This window comes from Photinus pyralis, unplaced genomic scaffold (assembly GCF_008802855.1).
Source record: "Photinus pyralis isolate 1611_PpyrPB1 unplaced genomic scaffold, Ppyr1.3 Ppyr1.4_LG5, whole genome shotgun sequence".
NCBI lineage: Eukaryota > Metazoa > Arthropoda > Insecta > Coleoptera > Lampyridae > Photinus > Photinus pyralis.
This window is the reverse complement of record NW_022170596.1, coordinates 28,866,695-28,881,382: the sequence shown is the minus strand read 5'-3', so window position 1 is coordinate 28,881,382 and position 14,688 is coordinate 28,866,695. Positions and strand designations below refer to the sequence as shown.

Below are 14,688 nucleotides of genomic sequence, written 5' to 3'. Positions count from 1 at the left end.
AAACCGCAATAGAAAATAATTTAATTAAACTAAACGGAAGGAACGGCGCTGTACATATGCGTGTTGAAATACACATGCGGATAGTCCTAGAACCTTTTCTGGAATTTAATTTGGAAAGTTTTTCACCAGTCAGGATCTTCGAATTAAGTTTTGGGGTAAATTGAACTAAAGAAACTATTCTCAAACTTATTTAAAGGATTTCAGTCTAACTTCAACCTAACACACTTCTAATCTACCTTTTATATTATTTACCGCAACCGTTAACAGTAGAATGTGAACAACATGTGCATATTTTCTAGTATATTTTGGGTACCTAACGAAATCCTGAATACTCACAGCCATTGGTAATTGCACTACAGACATGCACTGCGAAGGTATTTAGACGTCAGGGATAATTGGCATACCTTGAATCATCATGATCCCAGCAATTCCACCGTCCAACGTGACAACATCAACCAAAGCATATATAAAGATAACTCGCTGCGTTAACCTCAGCCGGGTAATTACAATCATTCAACAGGAGTAGGAGAATTTACGTGACTTCCATGCAAATTCGAAAGGATCGCGTCACTAGCGCCCCCCTTCCGAAAACGCGGGAGGACAGAAAATAAATCGTCTCATATTTTTCCTTTCAAAAATTAAAAGTAATCCATAAATAGATAAGTTTTATGACAGGCCAGTTTCCTCTTTTGCAAACTTCCTTTAACCTCGATGTGACCCCTTTACGGAGCGGAATCCCTAAGCGCCGGAAGTAATCGTTTTCCGCAATGTTTCCTGGTTGCGATTAATAAATTAAACCGCACGACAATAATATCAAACGCCGCCAACTTTCCACAAAGGCAATTTTTCGATGACCTCAAACTCCTCGCGCCGAAAATTTTTTTGTTCATTCATAGGATAATATTTTAATTGTTGTAAGTAACGGAGAGAAGACCGTATTGAGTATTAATTCTGAATGGAGACTAATTGTAATTAACGGGAATTATGTTAGAGATTTGTCGGGATTATTAACGTTCTCTTCCTAGTCCTAATTTTATCCCGAAAATGGTTTAAATGTATTTGTGGCAAAATGATCAATCGTCACAGCCTCTTTAAGTGCATTTTTGTTTGAGGATTGTCAGTTTTTCATTATTTCAATTAAAATAAATCCCTAAATATTGAATTAGCCAACCTGGGCTGTGATTGAAACCAAATGTGAACTATAGAAGTGAAATAGATTGAACCCATTCATTTGGAGAATTATTTTTATTGCAAATTCAATTCATAATATGATTAAATCTAAAAATGAGTGTCGTCCATTCACAAAATGGGGGCGAATTTTATGATTAAATCTATTTAAAACATTTGAGTCGAATGAGGAGGTTATCGCCGTCACGAAGACCGACTTTTCAGATTCCGAGAAAACGTATTTTTCAGACGCGTTAAAGAAGCATCGCTGGATCAAGTGTATCGACCTAAAAGGAGACTATGTTGAAGAATAAATCGCCACTTTTCCAAAATCTTCGGTTTTATAGGCTTTTTGTAGGCTAAGTTATCGAACCGCCCTCGTATTTCGGGAATTAACATTGGATCTATACCGACGCCGGGCTCTATTCCTGCTGAATTCTCTGTGAATCGGCGCCTTCTGGACGTAATTTTGGCGGACCTTAAACTTTTGACTTTACAGATTGCAGGAAAACAAGATTTTCTTTATCACGGCAGTTTGTTGTTAAAGATTTCTTTAAATCATTCTGGAAAATTGGTTCTGGACTTTATTATACTTAGCAGTTCCCACTTGAAACTTCTATTACTTGGTTTTACGACGCCCGAAAAAATACCATCTTTCGCCCTCGTAATCTGGGAACGAACTTTCTCGTGACAATCCATGTGGCTACTATTTTTTAGTCAAAAGCCGAATCTCTAGAAGAAAAAACAATATATATTTTTGAGCAGTATCGTTAACTCTCCCAAATCCCAAAATCGAATGATTCAAAAAATCTCCCTACCTATCCTTTGGATTAGTTAACGCTCTTTTCCAATCTTATCGTCGGTGACTAATCTTTAAGGTGCCTCCATGTTTATCCGGATTTCTAAATTATTCACTGCAATATTCCTATACACCTAAATAAAATTGGATATTCTTAGAATATTCTTTTAACATGCCATGAATATACTGAGAACATTATTAATATATTCCTTGATTTTTCAGTATGAATACAATGTTCATACCGAAAAATTACAAACATAAAATTCCCTGGATGTACGGGGAATATTCGTTTTGTCACAATTACGTGTCAATATCAAACCTTAATTACAATACGGAATGTCTCTTTTAGGTAACTAGTTCAACACTTATTTTGAATGGAAAATAATTTTTTATCATAGGTTGTTAATTAGGTATGCATTTGTAATGTAAAAAGGGAAGTTTCATGCAGTTGACAGATCTCATCTGCTAAACATCGGTGTGTATCACCTACACCTACAGGATAAAAAATTGGGAATATATGATGTTTCGTTCTTATAACAACGTAACCCCTAAAACGCCTTATAACGAGCGATCAAAAATGAGTTGCTGTCGAGTCGCCTTTGGAAGTTCAAGTTAAATACGATTTTCCATGTAAACAACAATTTCAAAGGCGACTCGACAGCAACTCATTTTTGATCGCATGGTATATATATTATAGGTATATTTAATACATGTTCGAATATACTTTTTTGATATTCCTGGTATATTACAGAAATATTCAATGCTATCTGGGCAGCCACTTTACTACTATAATAGCCTATGTACTTACACACCCTGTATACTTTCTACTATAAAACATGTATAAACGTGAGCACCCCTAAAAAATCTCCAAAATTTCAATTTCATAAAAATTCGAAGAAAATAATTCCTGCGTCAGAAATCAAACTATTTGAAATGGAATTTCAACTGTTTGCCACTTTCCAATAGACTTATATAATATTGAGTAGTAGTTTTGGTTGAATCATTCAAACTATGGGTTGTTTCTTAACGAGCTCCTAGCGAGTTCACGATTTTGGACTTTCTGTCCGTCCATCCGTCTGTAGACAAGATAACTCCCGAACGGTTTTAAATTTTCCAATTCTGTTTCTATTATTTTGTTTATCATCACCCAAGGAAGAACTGATTAAATGTTTAGTGACCCAGGAGCTCGTTTACTACCTATATTTGTTACAAGTTTATAAATATATTAGCTCGGTGGAACATAACCGGCTACTTATAAATAGGCTGTGTGAATTCAGTAATAATTATTGCTTGCTTATATGTTGTTAATTATTGTTTAAAATTTGCTACTATTAGCCCCACCCCAGTTGCACCAACAAAATTAAGCCTTGCTTAAAGTTAAAAGTCGAAAATTTAAGTTATGCTTAACTTTAACGGATACTTAATTTGAACGGTGCAATTGGCCCTTAGTGCTCTATATTCATTTGATCTGGAGAGTCATTATTTTACGTAGATTAGTATATTTTGTTTCTATGGCATATTTTTAATTGCTACAATTTCATCGTAGGTAGGTTTCACTTTAATCGGCCCTACCACAAAAAGGCTTTAAGTTAATTTTGGCGAATGAAAATTACAATTACATCAGCAGACAAAGAGATGAAGAGAATATTCTTCATCTGTTTAAATTTCAACCATATAATTGCTGCTATTAGTGCTGCTGTGGTATTTCACAAGGATGCTCTCGACTGGATTTGTCATTAATGCACTTCAGAAACGTGTCCGTCAATCTAATGGATGCTCACATTAACTGGCTGCTAAGTTAAGTGTGATTGATTAATAATTTCGCGCGTCTTTGAATTATTATCCTATTCCTCGAACAGAGTTTTACATTATTCCCGCGTCCGGTAAAAATTACTAATAAAAATGTAACGAGAAAACGTGTGCGCTCGAAATTCTAAAAAGTTAAAACAAAAGGAGAATTTAATAACGAATTTCATAAATTAAACTTTTACGTAATAAATATTATAACTGCATTGTTCTATTCAGAAACACGAAAAGGGTCGAATTGATACTCGAACGAGTTGGCGTTTAGCCAAAAAGGAACTATAAGGGTGACGAAATTTTCATTTGACCAAACCAAATTAGATTGCCTTAGCGTTCCGATTAATTCAGGTCTCGCAAACTTTCGAAGATTATGTAAAATTGACGATTTACATTTGTTTGTTTTGGTCTATTTGCCTTCGTAACGTTTGCACGAATTTCTAGCGTTATAAGCCAATTGAAGTTAATGGAGTTCTTGCCGGCGAAATGCTTCACTTAGTGAAGTCCTTAGAAGGGACGCTCCACTATCGATTGGCTACTTTGCATAAAACGGAAATAATATTCTTAATTGATCCGTCTGCATTATCATCCTCAAGAAGGGTTCTCCCGGTTTGATTAATGTTTTAGAGGGAAATTTGCATAATTTACTTGACCGAATATAATGATTTCCCTGTTCGGGAAAGATGGCGCCCGCAGCAGAAATCGTTACTGTAATTAATTTATATAATTTAAAAGCAAAAGAGACACTAATTAAATGGTAAATAACAGTTTATGTGGAAGGTATGGGAAAAGTTGTGCGTCAGTTGCGAAACCAATTAATTTATAAAATAAACAAAAACGAAACGAGAGGAAAAGTTTTGGTGCAGATTAATTACTAAAGTAAATAGAGCCGTGTAGTCCACCGTAAGAAATTGGAACTGCAATCTCGGGAGAAATCTGAGTAACATGAATATGTAACGCAAAAAAGTCTTAAATATGTAAAAAAAAAAGAAATTAACGAGATCGCATGTGATGTGTGGGAGATGAATGAGAAAATAAGAGGGGCGAATCTCCATTTTTAAGAGTAAACGAGAAAGTTTGTTTTTGATGTTTCATTCGCAAAGTTTTCAGGCAATATTTCCCTCATAGGAAAAACATACCCATATATCTTTAAAAACTCTCATATGCGCTAGACAGAAAGTGCGTGGTTCTTAAAAGGGCATATCAGATAATAACACGGTCTTGAAACTTTTAGGCAAGTGAAAACTTTAAAACCACATTCAACCTACTTTGCAAGTTTTAACCGTTCCCGTTACAAATTTTATGCCATTTGAAGTAATTTACGAGTAATCGCTAACCATCTCTCAAACAACTGAATCGTAACTTTAGCGGAACTTAATTTGTTGCTCTTTTTTCCAATTTTTTGTATGTTGCGTGTTGCAGAGTGGGGGAGAGTGTTCAATTCCTTCCTTTTTTACCAAAAATCGACTACACCAAAATTTCTCGGGAAAACACTTTTTCTTATTAATTTTGGCGCGTAGAATTCAAATCAATTCGTACTTTTTCGTTCAGACTTCTCAATCAAAAGTTATAGACTAGAAACCAATTTCGAAAGAAAATTCAAAGGGCTGTAACTTTTGAACTAGTAGCCCAATCTTGGAACTGTTTGAAATTATGGATTCTACAGGCCACATTCTATAAGAAATTTTTTTTCCGGGTCGATCTGAGACAATTTTTTTTTCGGGCCTCAAAAAAAGGCAGTGTACAACCTTCCTTTTTTACCAAAAATCGACTACACCAAAATTTCTCGGGAAAACACTTTTTCTTATTAATTTTGGTGCGTAGAATCCAAATCAATTCGTACTTTTTCGATCAGACTTCTCAATCAAAAGTTATAGACTAGAAACCAATTTCGAAAGAAAATTCAAAGGGCTGTAACTTTTGAACTAGTAGCCCAATCTTGGAACTGTTTGAAATTATTACTTTTACTCCCCTTAAATTTGTATATAACAATAGGAATATAAAAAAAGCAAACCCCATACAAAGTATAACTTGATTTTTTAAGTACTATTAAGAATTTTATCTAGTAGGTATACTATTTTACATTTTTAATGTATTTGAGTCACAAGTGTTTGAATACTTTTTATAGTATTCGAATACCTTTGGTAGTATTAGAATACTTTTGAAAGTATTCGAATACAGTCTAAAGTATTTGAATACTTATTTTTTAAGGTATTTGAATACTTTTCAATGTATCTGTATCTAGTATTCGTTTGTGCTGGACGTAAAAGTATTTAGTATTCAAATACTTTTTGAAAGTATTCTGCCCAGCTCTGGTCTATACCTTCATAAATAAATTCTTTTCACGGAGTGGAGCTTTTTGTTTATTAAGTCTCTTAGTATACAATGGAAAATGTGCTTAAGAAATTATTATTGTTTTATTTAACACTGTAGTCTTGAGTCATTTTGATCGTGTTCTTGTTCAACACTATAATTAGCGCGAGTTCATAACAAATAGGTTGCTAACATACCTACCTGCCAATCTTGTCCTTATATTAATTCCCATCCAGTCTTTACATCTCACTAACACATATTTGCAACTTTAGATCATGCACACACGAAATAAAAATCATTACTTTCACTGTCAAAATTAGACAAACAAATTCATTAATAACTCGCAGAATAACACTCCTGATTTTAGAAAAATGAGCTGTATTTGCAATAGCACCTTACTATCTTCATCGCCGTAATTCACAGAAAATGAGACGCTAACGTTTGTAACGTCGGTAATACAGAACAAGCATGTATCAAATCCAAAACGCATATACATAACATATAATCCCATGTATATACATAGCACATCCAAAATGTAATATAATGAATATACATAGTATATACATAAGATGGACAGGATATTCCCTGTACATTATGGATTTAAAATGTATATACATAAGATATAGAATGCTATGTGGGTAAGCATGTCACGTGTAAAAGTTCTAATTTCGATGCCGAAGTGATAAATGGTTCGCGCTGTGATAAATTGTGTATTCGTGAGTGATAAATAATATTTTACTGTTATAAATCCAATTATTAAGTAATCGACGTAATTAAATTTACGTTATACTATTACGCCAATTTCTTATGTCCGTACCTACTATCCAACAGACAACCACCGTCTCATAAGGTGTTTAGTCGCTTGGTTTTTTGCCTTCACGAACACTATGAAGGTTCCGGTTTGAACAGTAATCAAGTTACGTAAATGTGAATGGGTCAGCAATTTGACGCAGGTTTCAATAACCAACGAATAAACCAGCTTTGGAAACAGGCGTGTAATATCTATTCAATCTTCACATTCCACCCAAACAATTGTTGTCGAAAAATGACCATACCGGAGGGTTTAAGAATGCAGTCTTTTAGAAATCATCTGATATCAACCCCAAATTGACGAGCACCAATTAGAAGTAAGACTTTCTTTCGCGTCCATGAACGAGAAGAAGGTTAGTAGTATTTCGCCAAGTTTTTTATATAATAGCTTTAAGAATTGTCAAAAAAATGTTGATCTGTAAAATATTGAAGGTAAAATTTTCAGCAGAGGATCTAAAAGGATTAAAATAAGTTTAAAATATTGTATTTTCGGTACAGATTTTCATGATCTGTTCAAAATGTCATTTTGCCTATACTAAATAACACAAATTAACGTTTTTCGGTAGATAACCTACACGTTAAGTTTGACGTTTCTGTTACATCAGATGGAGAAACAGACGGGCGGACAAATCCATCATGTAACGAGAATTTCGTTCGAAAAATTCCCCTGCCTCAAGTGAAATTTCACCAATTACACATGAGGACACCGCATTCCTCACTGCGAAAAATCTACCCCAATTCACAAGTGTCCATCCCAACGACAACCCCGCATATCTTTGCCCTCGAAATTATAGGAAATAAGGTAATCGCGTTATACCTCAAAATAGAGATGCTTTCTGCTCTGGGAGAAAGGCGTGGATAATTGTACCAAAATCACTTCAAAGGGAATTAGCCACATCTCACAGCTTGCTTTAGTAGCATCATGCATTGCTCATATAAATTGTATGCAAATAAGCTGTCGTCAGTTAGAGTTGAAGCACAGCTCGTTTAAATGATAATAGCTGGAGAATTAAACAATTATTTATCTAACATGGCTACCCATGTTTGATGTTGCCCATTTATTACCAACGTTGATTAATACTGTAGTAACCCCGCTGACGTCAATAAATTTATTGTACCTAAACGTGTAGGTAATAATTATATGTGCTCCTCTGCTCGAGGTGTGAGATTAAACAATATAAATAACCGAAGGTGCCCCCTTTGGCAAAGAAGTCACTCGAAGCGTAACTCGAAATTAATACGATATGAATGTAGCCGGTTTTGCGTTTATTCGCAGCTTCCTGTACGCTTTCCCGCTTAAATTTTCATCTAAAGCGTTTGCGATTGTTACGTAACACAAAGCGGAAGGTAGTTTTGCTATTTGAATAAGCTTGGGAGTGATTAAAACTTTGTATATTGTCGGGGTGCACCTCAAACTGCTTTTATATTCATACGCCTCCAGAACTTTTATCAAAAGAGGAGGTCGTATGTAAAAAACGAAAAAAGCTCACCTAAGATTCCAAGTCGGTAGTTAACCGTCACGACGACGATACCCCCGTAACTTGCCAGCACGCTGCCATCATAGGGATTTCCCGAATTCCATTCGTAGCTCTCCCCGTGGATAAATACAACAACGGGATATTTCGGCGAGGCGCTGCCTTCCCGGGTTCCTGCTAAAGACAGAAAATATATTAGATATATAATGTTTAATAAGGAAGTAATCTTTGATTTAGTGGCAAAGGGTCTCTGAGCACTTCGCGAATGTAATTTACTAAGCGACCGTAACATTCTAAAATGTAATTTACTCGTTTATTAAGGCGCCGTTCGAGCTCGTTAAACTGTCAATCAAAAGTACCTATTTGTAAAAATTTTATCGCGCGCGTACATATGACGTTAACACGTGCTCAAAACAGAAATTTCATAGATTCCTTTTAATTAAACGTCTCCATTTCTAAGAAAGTTTGTATAGAAACACAGCAAGCTCGATCCAGACAAAGCTATACTTTGGATTAAAACCATAAACTCTTACAATGCACAAACGTGCTCTGTGGAGGCACTATTTGTTGAAGAGAGACGTTCTAGTTAGGGGCGGCCTAAATTAAGTAGCCCATAACCAATTATCCTGTTAAAAGTTGTCAGATGTTTTAACGCAGAGCTATTATTATTATTATAAATTGACATTTTAAGAGGTTTGAACGAGTAGGCTATGTGTCTCTTTAACAGTAGAGGTAGATAAAGTGAAAAAATAATTGTGCATTCCAATGACATGTGTCATTCTTTTTAAAAATGGAACGCCGAGCACGAAATAGAATACCTACAGAATTTTCAGAAGTTTTATAATGATTTCTAGGGCTTATTCTGTTATAAAATAAATTTTTGTATAATACACGACGATAAAGGTAAAACATCCTTTTATCGTCTTGTATAATAACTAACCATTAAGTTTCGTGTACTCATTTTTTAATAACTTAGAAATCTGAATAAATTATGCGCATGATTTTTGTAACGTATAGACTTGTCATTTTTGTCAATTTGAATGTATTATTTTTATTTCTTTATTGTTTTTTTTGTGCTTGGAAAAAATAAACTTTCTTTCTTGTTTCTGTCCTACTTAATCTCGCGCCAAAGTGGAGTCTCAACTTGATCACGAAATTGCAAGAGCAGAACAAATTTCATGGCACATGCTGCCCTCGTCTTACTGAAATCAAGTGAGTGTATTTCTTTTGGAAAAGTATTGACAAAACGAAATTTAGAAAAACCAATTTTGAAGGTGGAATGTGCGCTAAAATTAAAAGCTCACGTCAATCACACACCGCAAAATTAATGTAAACTTCATGAGAACCTTACACAAGGAAACTTCGCCAAAACCGTATAATCAAAGATTGGCGAATAGAAATCTGAATTTGCATTTCATGTTATGAAACATGCCAACAGCAGACAGTGCCGACGAATTGTTGTACCTATACACTATTATTTATTGTTCATTTGCAAAAAGGTTACTTTCTTTTATACCTAATGCAAAATTCCGGCCGTACATGTCGATAAAAAAGTGTCAATTCAACCCTCAGGTTATAAATACTGAAATTTTCCAAGTTAAATACGTTCAAGTTTCCGAGCACAATTGATTTAAATCAAACAAGTAAGCGCAATGGCGTACATAGTGAAAAATTTTGCAAGTAAATAAAGATAGTGAAGGAGAAGAAGAAAATGTTCGAAAAGTTTGATCTGAAATATTACTCTTTTAAGAATTTGAACCGTTACCGACCTTGCGATTTATTTTTCTTAAGTTTGCGGAAGAGTTGAACTGGAAATAAGCAGAGTTTATCGCATTTTTATGTCGTATATAAACTGGACGATTGGTAATAACTACGTAGTCGACGTCTTCGGCGAGGACAGCATCAGCGGCATCTCTGAATCGTCCATTTCATGTGGAAATTTTATGTCGCTCCCTTTACCTTTATATACCATTCACTGGATGAATACAATTTATACATTTTGTTAATATTATTTCGACGCTCTATATGCATCGGATCGAAAAAGAGATCGCCCTCTCGCCCTTTTTACTTTAGACACGCGCTTCCCATTTCCATCCCAAACTAAGCTTGTAATTTTTCCCTCAAGGGAGCGTCTAATCCTTTCACCAACCCCCTAATGCTATCCGCATTCAAGTTTTATGTTACAAGACGCCATTCAATGTTGATATTTCAGGTGGGTATATCTTATAAACCGTAATTAATTTAGATAAAGTGTGGCGCTGTCTAATCAAATAGAGACGGATTTCCAGAACCAGATGCTTAGAATTAGAGAATCAATATTCATAGGGCATTTACTCCGCAATTGAATTGAGGTTCATTTGTTCTGACCTACATGATAATTAGCGCAATTCGGAAACGCAATATATTTAGAGTCAAGTGTCTGCTATAAATATTAATACTATCTTCAAGCGCTACCCCCGTCGTAGAACGAGTTTCAATTACGTTCAAATGTAATAGCCAAACCAATTTCGATTAATAAACGATTAATTGGACATGAAATGGGGCTGCTTCGCTAACTTATGCAAAAAGATGTAGATGGTATTTGCATATTGTATCAAAAACCCAAATATCTTGAAATTTTCTGTGCTCAACTTCCCATATAACTGAGATATAATATTTTTAATCTTTTAGCGCGTCTTTTACTTACTCGACTTTTTATAATGGGATCCGACCTTCACGCGTAAACTCATCTCATTGTACGATTGGTGGAATTAGCAATCATATTTTGTTCTGCGTTCGGAAACCGTGGCGATATTAAGTCGGAGATAACAGAGTATTTATCTATCTTAATTGGGGCTCATATAACCAAAGGTGCGGACATAAAATCAAGCCTACATGTTAGTGGTACAAGAATTCCCGTGTGAGGGTGTTTTAAGAACAGCCTAAACCTCATGAACTCCGGACGGTACAGCCAATTAAATTTGCCATTAAAAAAATATGGTTCATTTTAATTACGGGACGCAATCTTAAAAAACGCTTTCGTTAGTTACAAAGGGTAGGAGGGATCCTTCCGGGATTTTTTCGAGAGGCATTCGTTCTTGGGTTACGAGATCGTTTAGTACGTGGTTCAAATTATATTATTTTTGTTTCGAGCACAAAACGGGAAATTAATTCTGATCTGGGCTACCAGAGCAAGTAGTACGTAGTCAAAAATTTAATTCGTTCTCAGAGAGAGATTCGAACATGAAAAAATCAAGTGGTTATTGCGGGTATGATTTTGGAACCGTAATCTATACACGAGTTCCATTAAATGAACTAGAGTCGATCCGTTATTACTATTCCGATATATAATTCACTCCACTAAATGCAGAGTTAACTTTTTTTTACCTCACGTCGTCGATTAAACATTAACAATTCTATTAAACAAACTGCATCGCGTTATTGTTGACGTGCAGAATAAGAATGAATAAAATACGGTACCGCAACGGTTAAGCGATTCTAGGTCGTATCGCCTACGTCAAAGAATGTTAATTAATTTGAATTTCGCTTGCATCCAGTTTTGTTTACAGTAATGTTGTTCACGCCTACCTGATGCAATTAAACTGCAGTTCTAAAAAATCTATCGCGTCGGATGAACTTGTATCGGGCTCAGGCATTAAGCATCCGATTCGATAACATTTTTAGAACTGCAGTTTAATTGCATCCGAATAGAGAACGACATTTTAGAGCACGTAAAGGAATCTTGTTCTTTAGGTCTTAAGGTATAAATGAATGTGTGAATATTTTAATATGAAAATACTGTTTATACGTGAATAAATGGTACATAGAAATACTTTGTTTTACAATGAATATTTCCTCACACATGAAAGTTGTAGGTGAAAGGTGACTTTAACACAGGGTCTGGGGGGTGGGATTTTTAATATGTTGTTTCTGACACCTAACTGAACATATTCCACCATTTTTTTCTTTTCCACCTCAAAATGTCCAGTTAGATGACTTTATCGCCTAGACTAATATGGTACATCAAAATACAGGGGAGGCACTTGCAAAATACTACATTTCCCAGCATACAGTGTTAAAATGAGACATTTCTAGATAACTCCTACCAGATTTTCAAAAAATCTTCTGAGAGTAAAAAAGTTTACGATTCGAGTTTCTGTGATATAGCTAAATATGTATAGGTACTCGTAAAAAATCTGTAAGGGAGCAAATGAAAATATAATCTCTGAGTAGCTCTTGGTACATAATAAAAAAAATGGCAATAAATGAGAAAGCTTTAAATCAGAAAATCACGGTATATAAATGAAAACCGCAACCTAATTGATGGTTTTCCACCATTCGTGTTCACTCCTTTCTTACAGACTTATTCAGAACGCCATAAATAATGTCGCGTAATACCTTTAATGAATTGTCACCCTTCACGTAACACTCTATGTGTAATAAGCGTATAATTCAATAGCGCTGTTTATCAATTGAAACGTAAACCAGAACATGAAACAAATAAAGCGAAATTACTACAACAGGTCATAGCGTAAACGCTCCAATGCTGGTTAATTCTATGCAATTAACATGAGTAATTCGGCTGTTTAAAGTCGTTTGGACTCAGATTGCCCGCAGATATATGAACGTAATCTGGTGCAATATGCGTGATTCTAGCGAAATGCCTCACATTCGCTTCAACAACCCCAAAAATAATTGAGTAATTGAAACACTAAGTGCCATCGCTCACTTAATTGTTCAATTTCGATCTGCTAAACTACGACCCGAAAGTGTATAATCAGATTACCCAACTGAAAAGATCTGATAATTATAATGCTTTGTAGAAGGTTGTAATTAACGTCCTTAGTACCTCGACGACCGATTTATCCTTCGTCTATAATTTAGTTCATTGTAACCGAGCTAGTTATCTTATTAGGAAACTTCGGGGAAGATGATGGCACTGATCCGTTTCTTAAGATAAATTTGATCAGTCCCTTTCTGAAGAATGTTTCGTGGGAACAGTAGGATTGTTGCAAATTCAAGTAAATTTGTTTATGACAGAGCCGTTCTCTGCGTCTGACCGTGCGCCACACTAGCGCCGTTATTTTACATTATGATACTACTCGAAGTCAAAGTGATCTTTTTCACTTTATTCTAATTGACGAGCTTTCGGTAGAATTGCGTCCACGCTCCCTTGTGGCCGCTGCCCGGCGTTGTTTGATCGTGAAATATAAAATTAAAGTGCAAAATTAATTTTTAAACATAATACGCTAACGCGCTTATCATCCCCGAAAAATTATACGCACACACACATTCCCGGTGGGATTTAACTCAAACAAAGTCAACTCGCAACTCCGTTTAATATTCCGGATAAAACCCGAATAGAAAGTAAATTTAAGGATAATTAATATTTACAGAAGTAATTATAAAAAATTTCGCGCTCGGTTAGTCCTATAAGGCCGTATATAATTTTTAAAACGGGAGCTTCTTTTCATACACAAACATCTGAGGCGCAAATAAATTTTATAAAATACCTTCCGAGACACGTTGTATGTACGTAAATCATGGTGCGAACAGTAGCCGGTGGCCCTCACATATAAAGGGTAGCAGTAGATGCTATCTGACCCGGATTGAGCTACTGATGGAAGATCCGTGTTACTTTTACTCCAATTAAAATAGATTGCTTCGGACCTCGAAGTAGAAAGTTTTTTTTTCTAATTCTTTGTAAATTCACTCGATTCAGTTTTTCTAACTTTTCGAGAGTTGGAATTAAATCAGCGTGAAGTTGGCGTTTGTTTGGATGGTCAAGCGGAACTAATTGTTTTATAAACTTCAGATTCATTATTGAAATTGATCATTAGTAGAGTGAGATTCACAACTTTATTTGAATTTGACAAAGCGAGGAATAATTAAGCACAACAGGGGCCATACTCATACTTGTTAAGCAGGAAACGATGTTCGGGGAGTTTTATATGCAAATCTATCAAACAGTAATTGAATAAAGGTCCTTTGATACAAGGATTGTTTATAAAAATCGATTTCCATTACCCTGTTGGACGTATTTCTCGCTGATAATGAGAAAATTGAAGTACTGAATTGGATGTGGATTTTGTACAGAATATATAAGTCATTTGTTGTTAGCAACCACACACACACAATTAAATTAATAACGTATCAAATTATCTACCCTATACCCCTATTTACCTGTAGCGCGTACAAAATACGTAATATACGAATTCGAATGTATGTCGATTTTTTAAATAATCGGATGCATAAAGATAAAGGTCACATATGTTTGAGGCAATTAAAATTGTAGTTCTGAAACGGAAAATCCAAGGACCCAAACGATTCTATTTCTATGACTAT

The 14,688-nt window shown here is 35.1% G+C and overlaps 1 protein-coding gene across 1 annotated transcript in view; it reads right to left on the bottom strand.

Moving 5' to 3' along the window:
* The window catches only part of LOC116170657 (neuroligin-1-like), a gene marked incomplete at its 5' end in the record, with an annotated part of 122,872 nt that overhangs the window by 45,777 nt on the left and 62,407 nt on the right, over positions 1-14,688 (bottom strand). Inside the window, one exon of the mRNA XM_031487162.1 lies at positions 8,380-8,541. Within this exon, the coding sequence (XP_031343022.1) occupies positions 8,380-8,541 (162 nt within the window). The remainder of the gene's footprint in view (positions 1-8,379; positions 8,542-14,688) is intronic.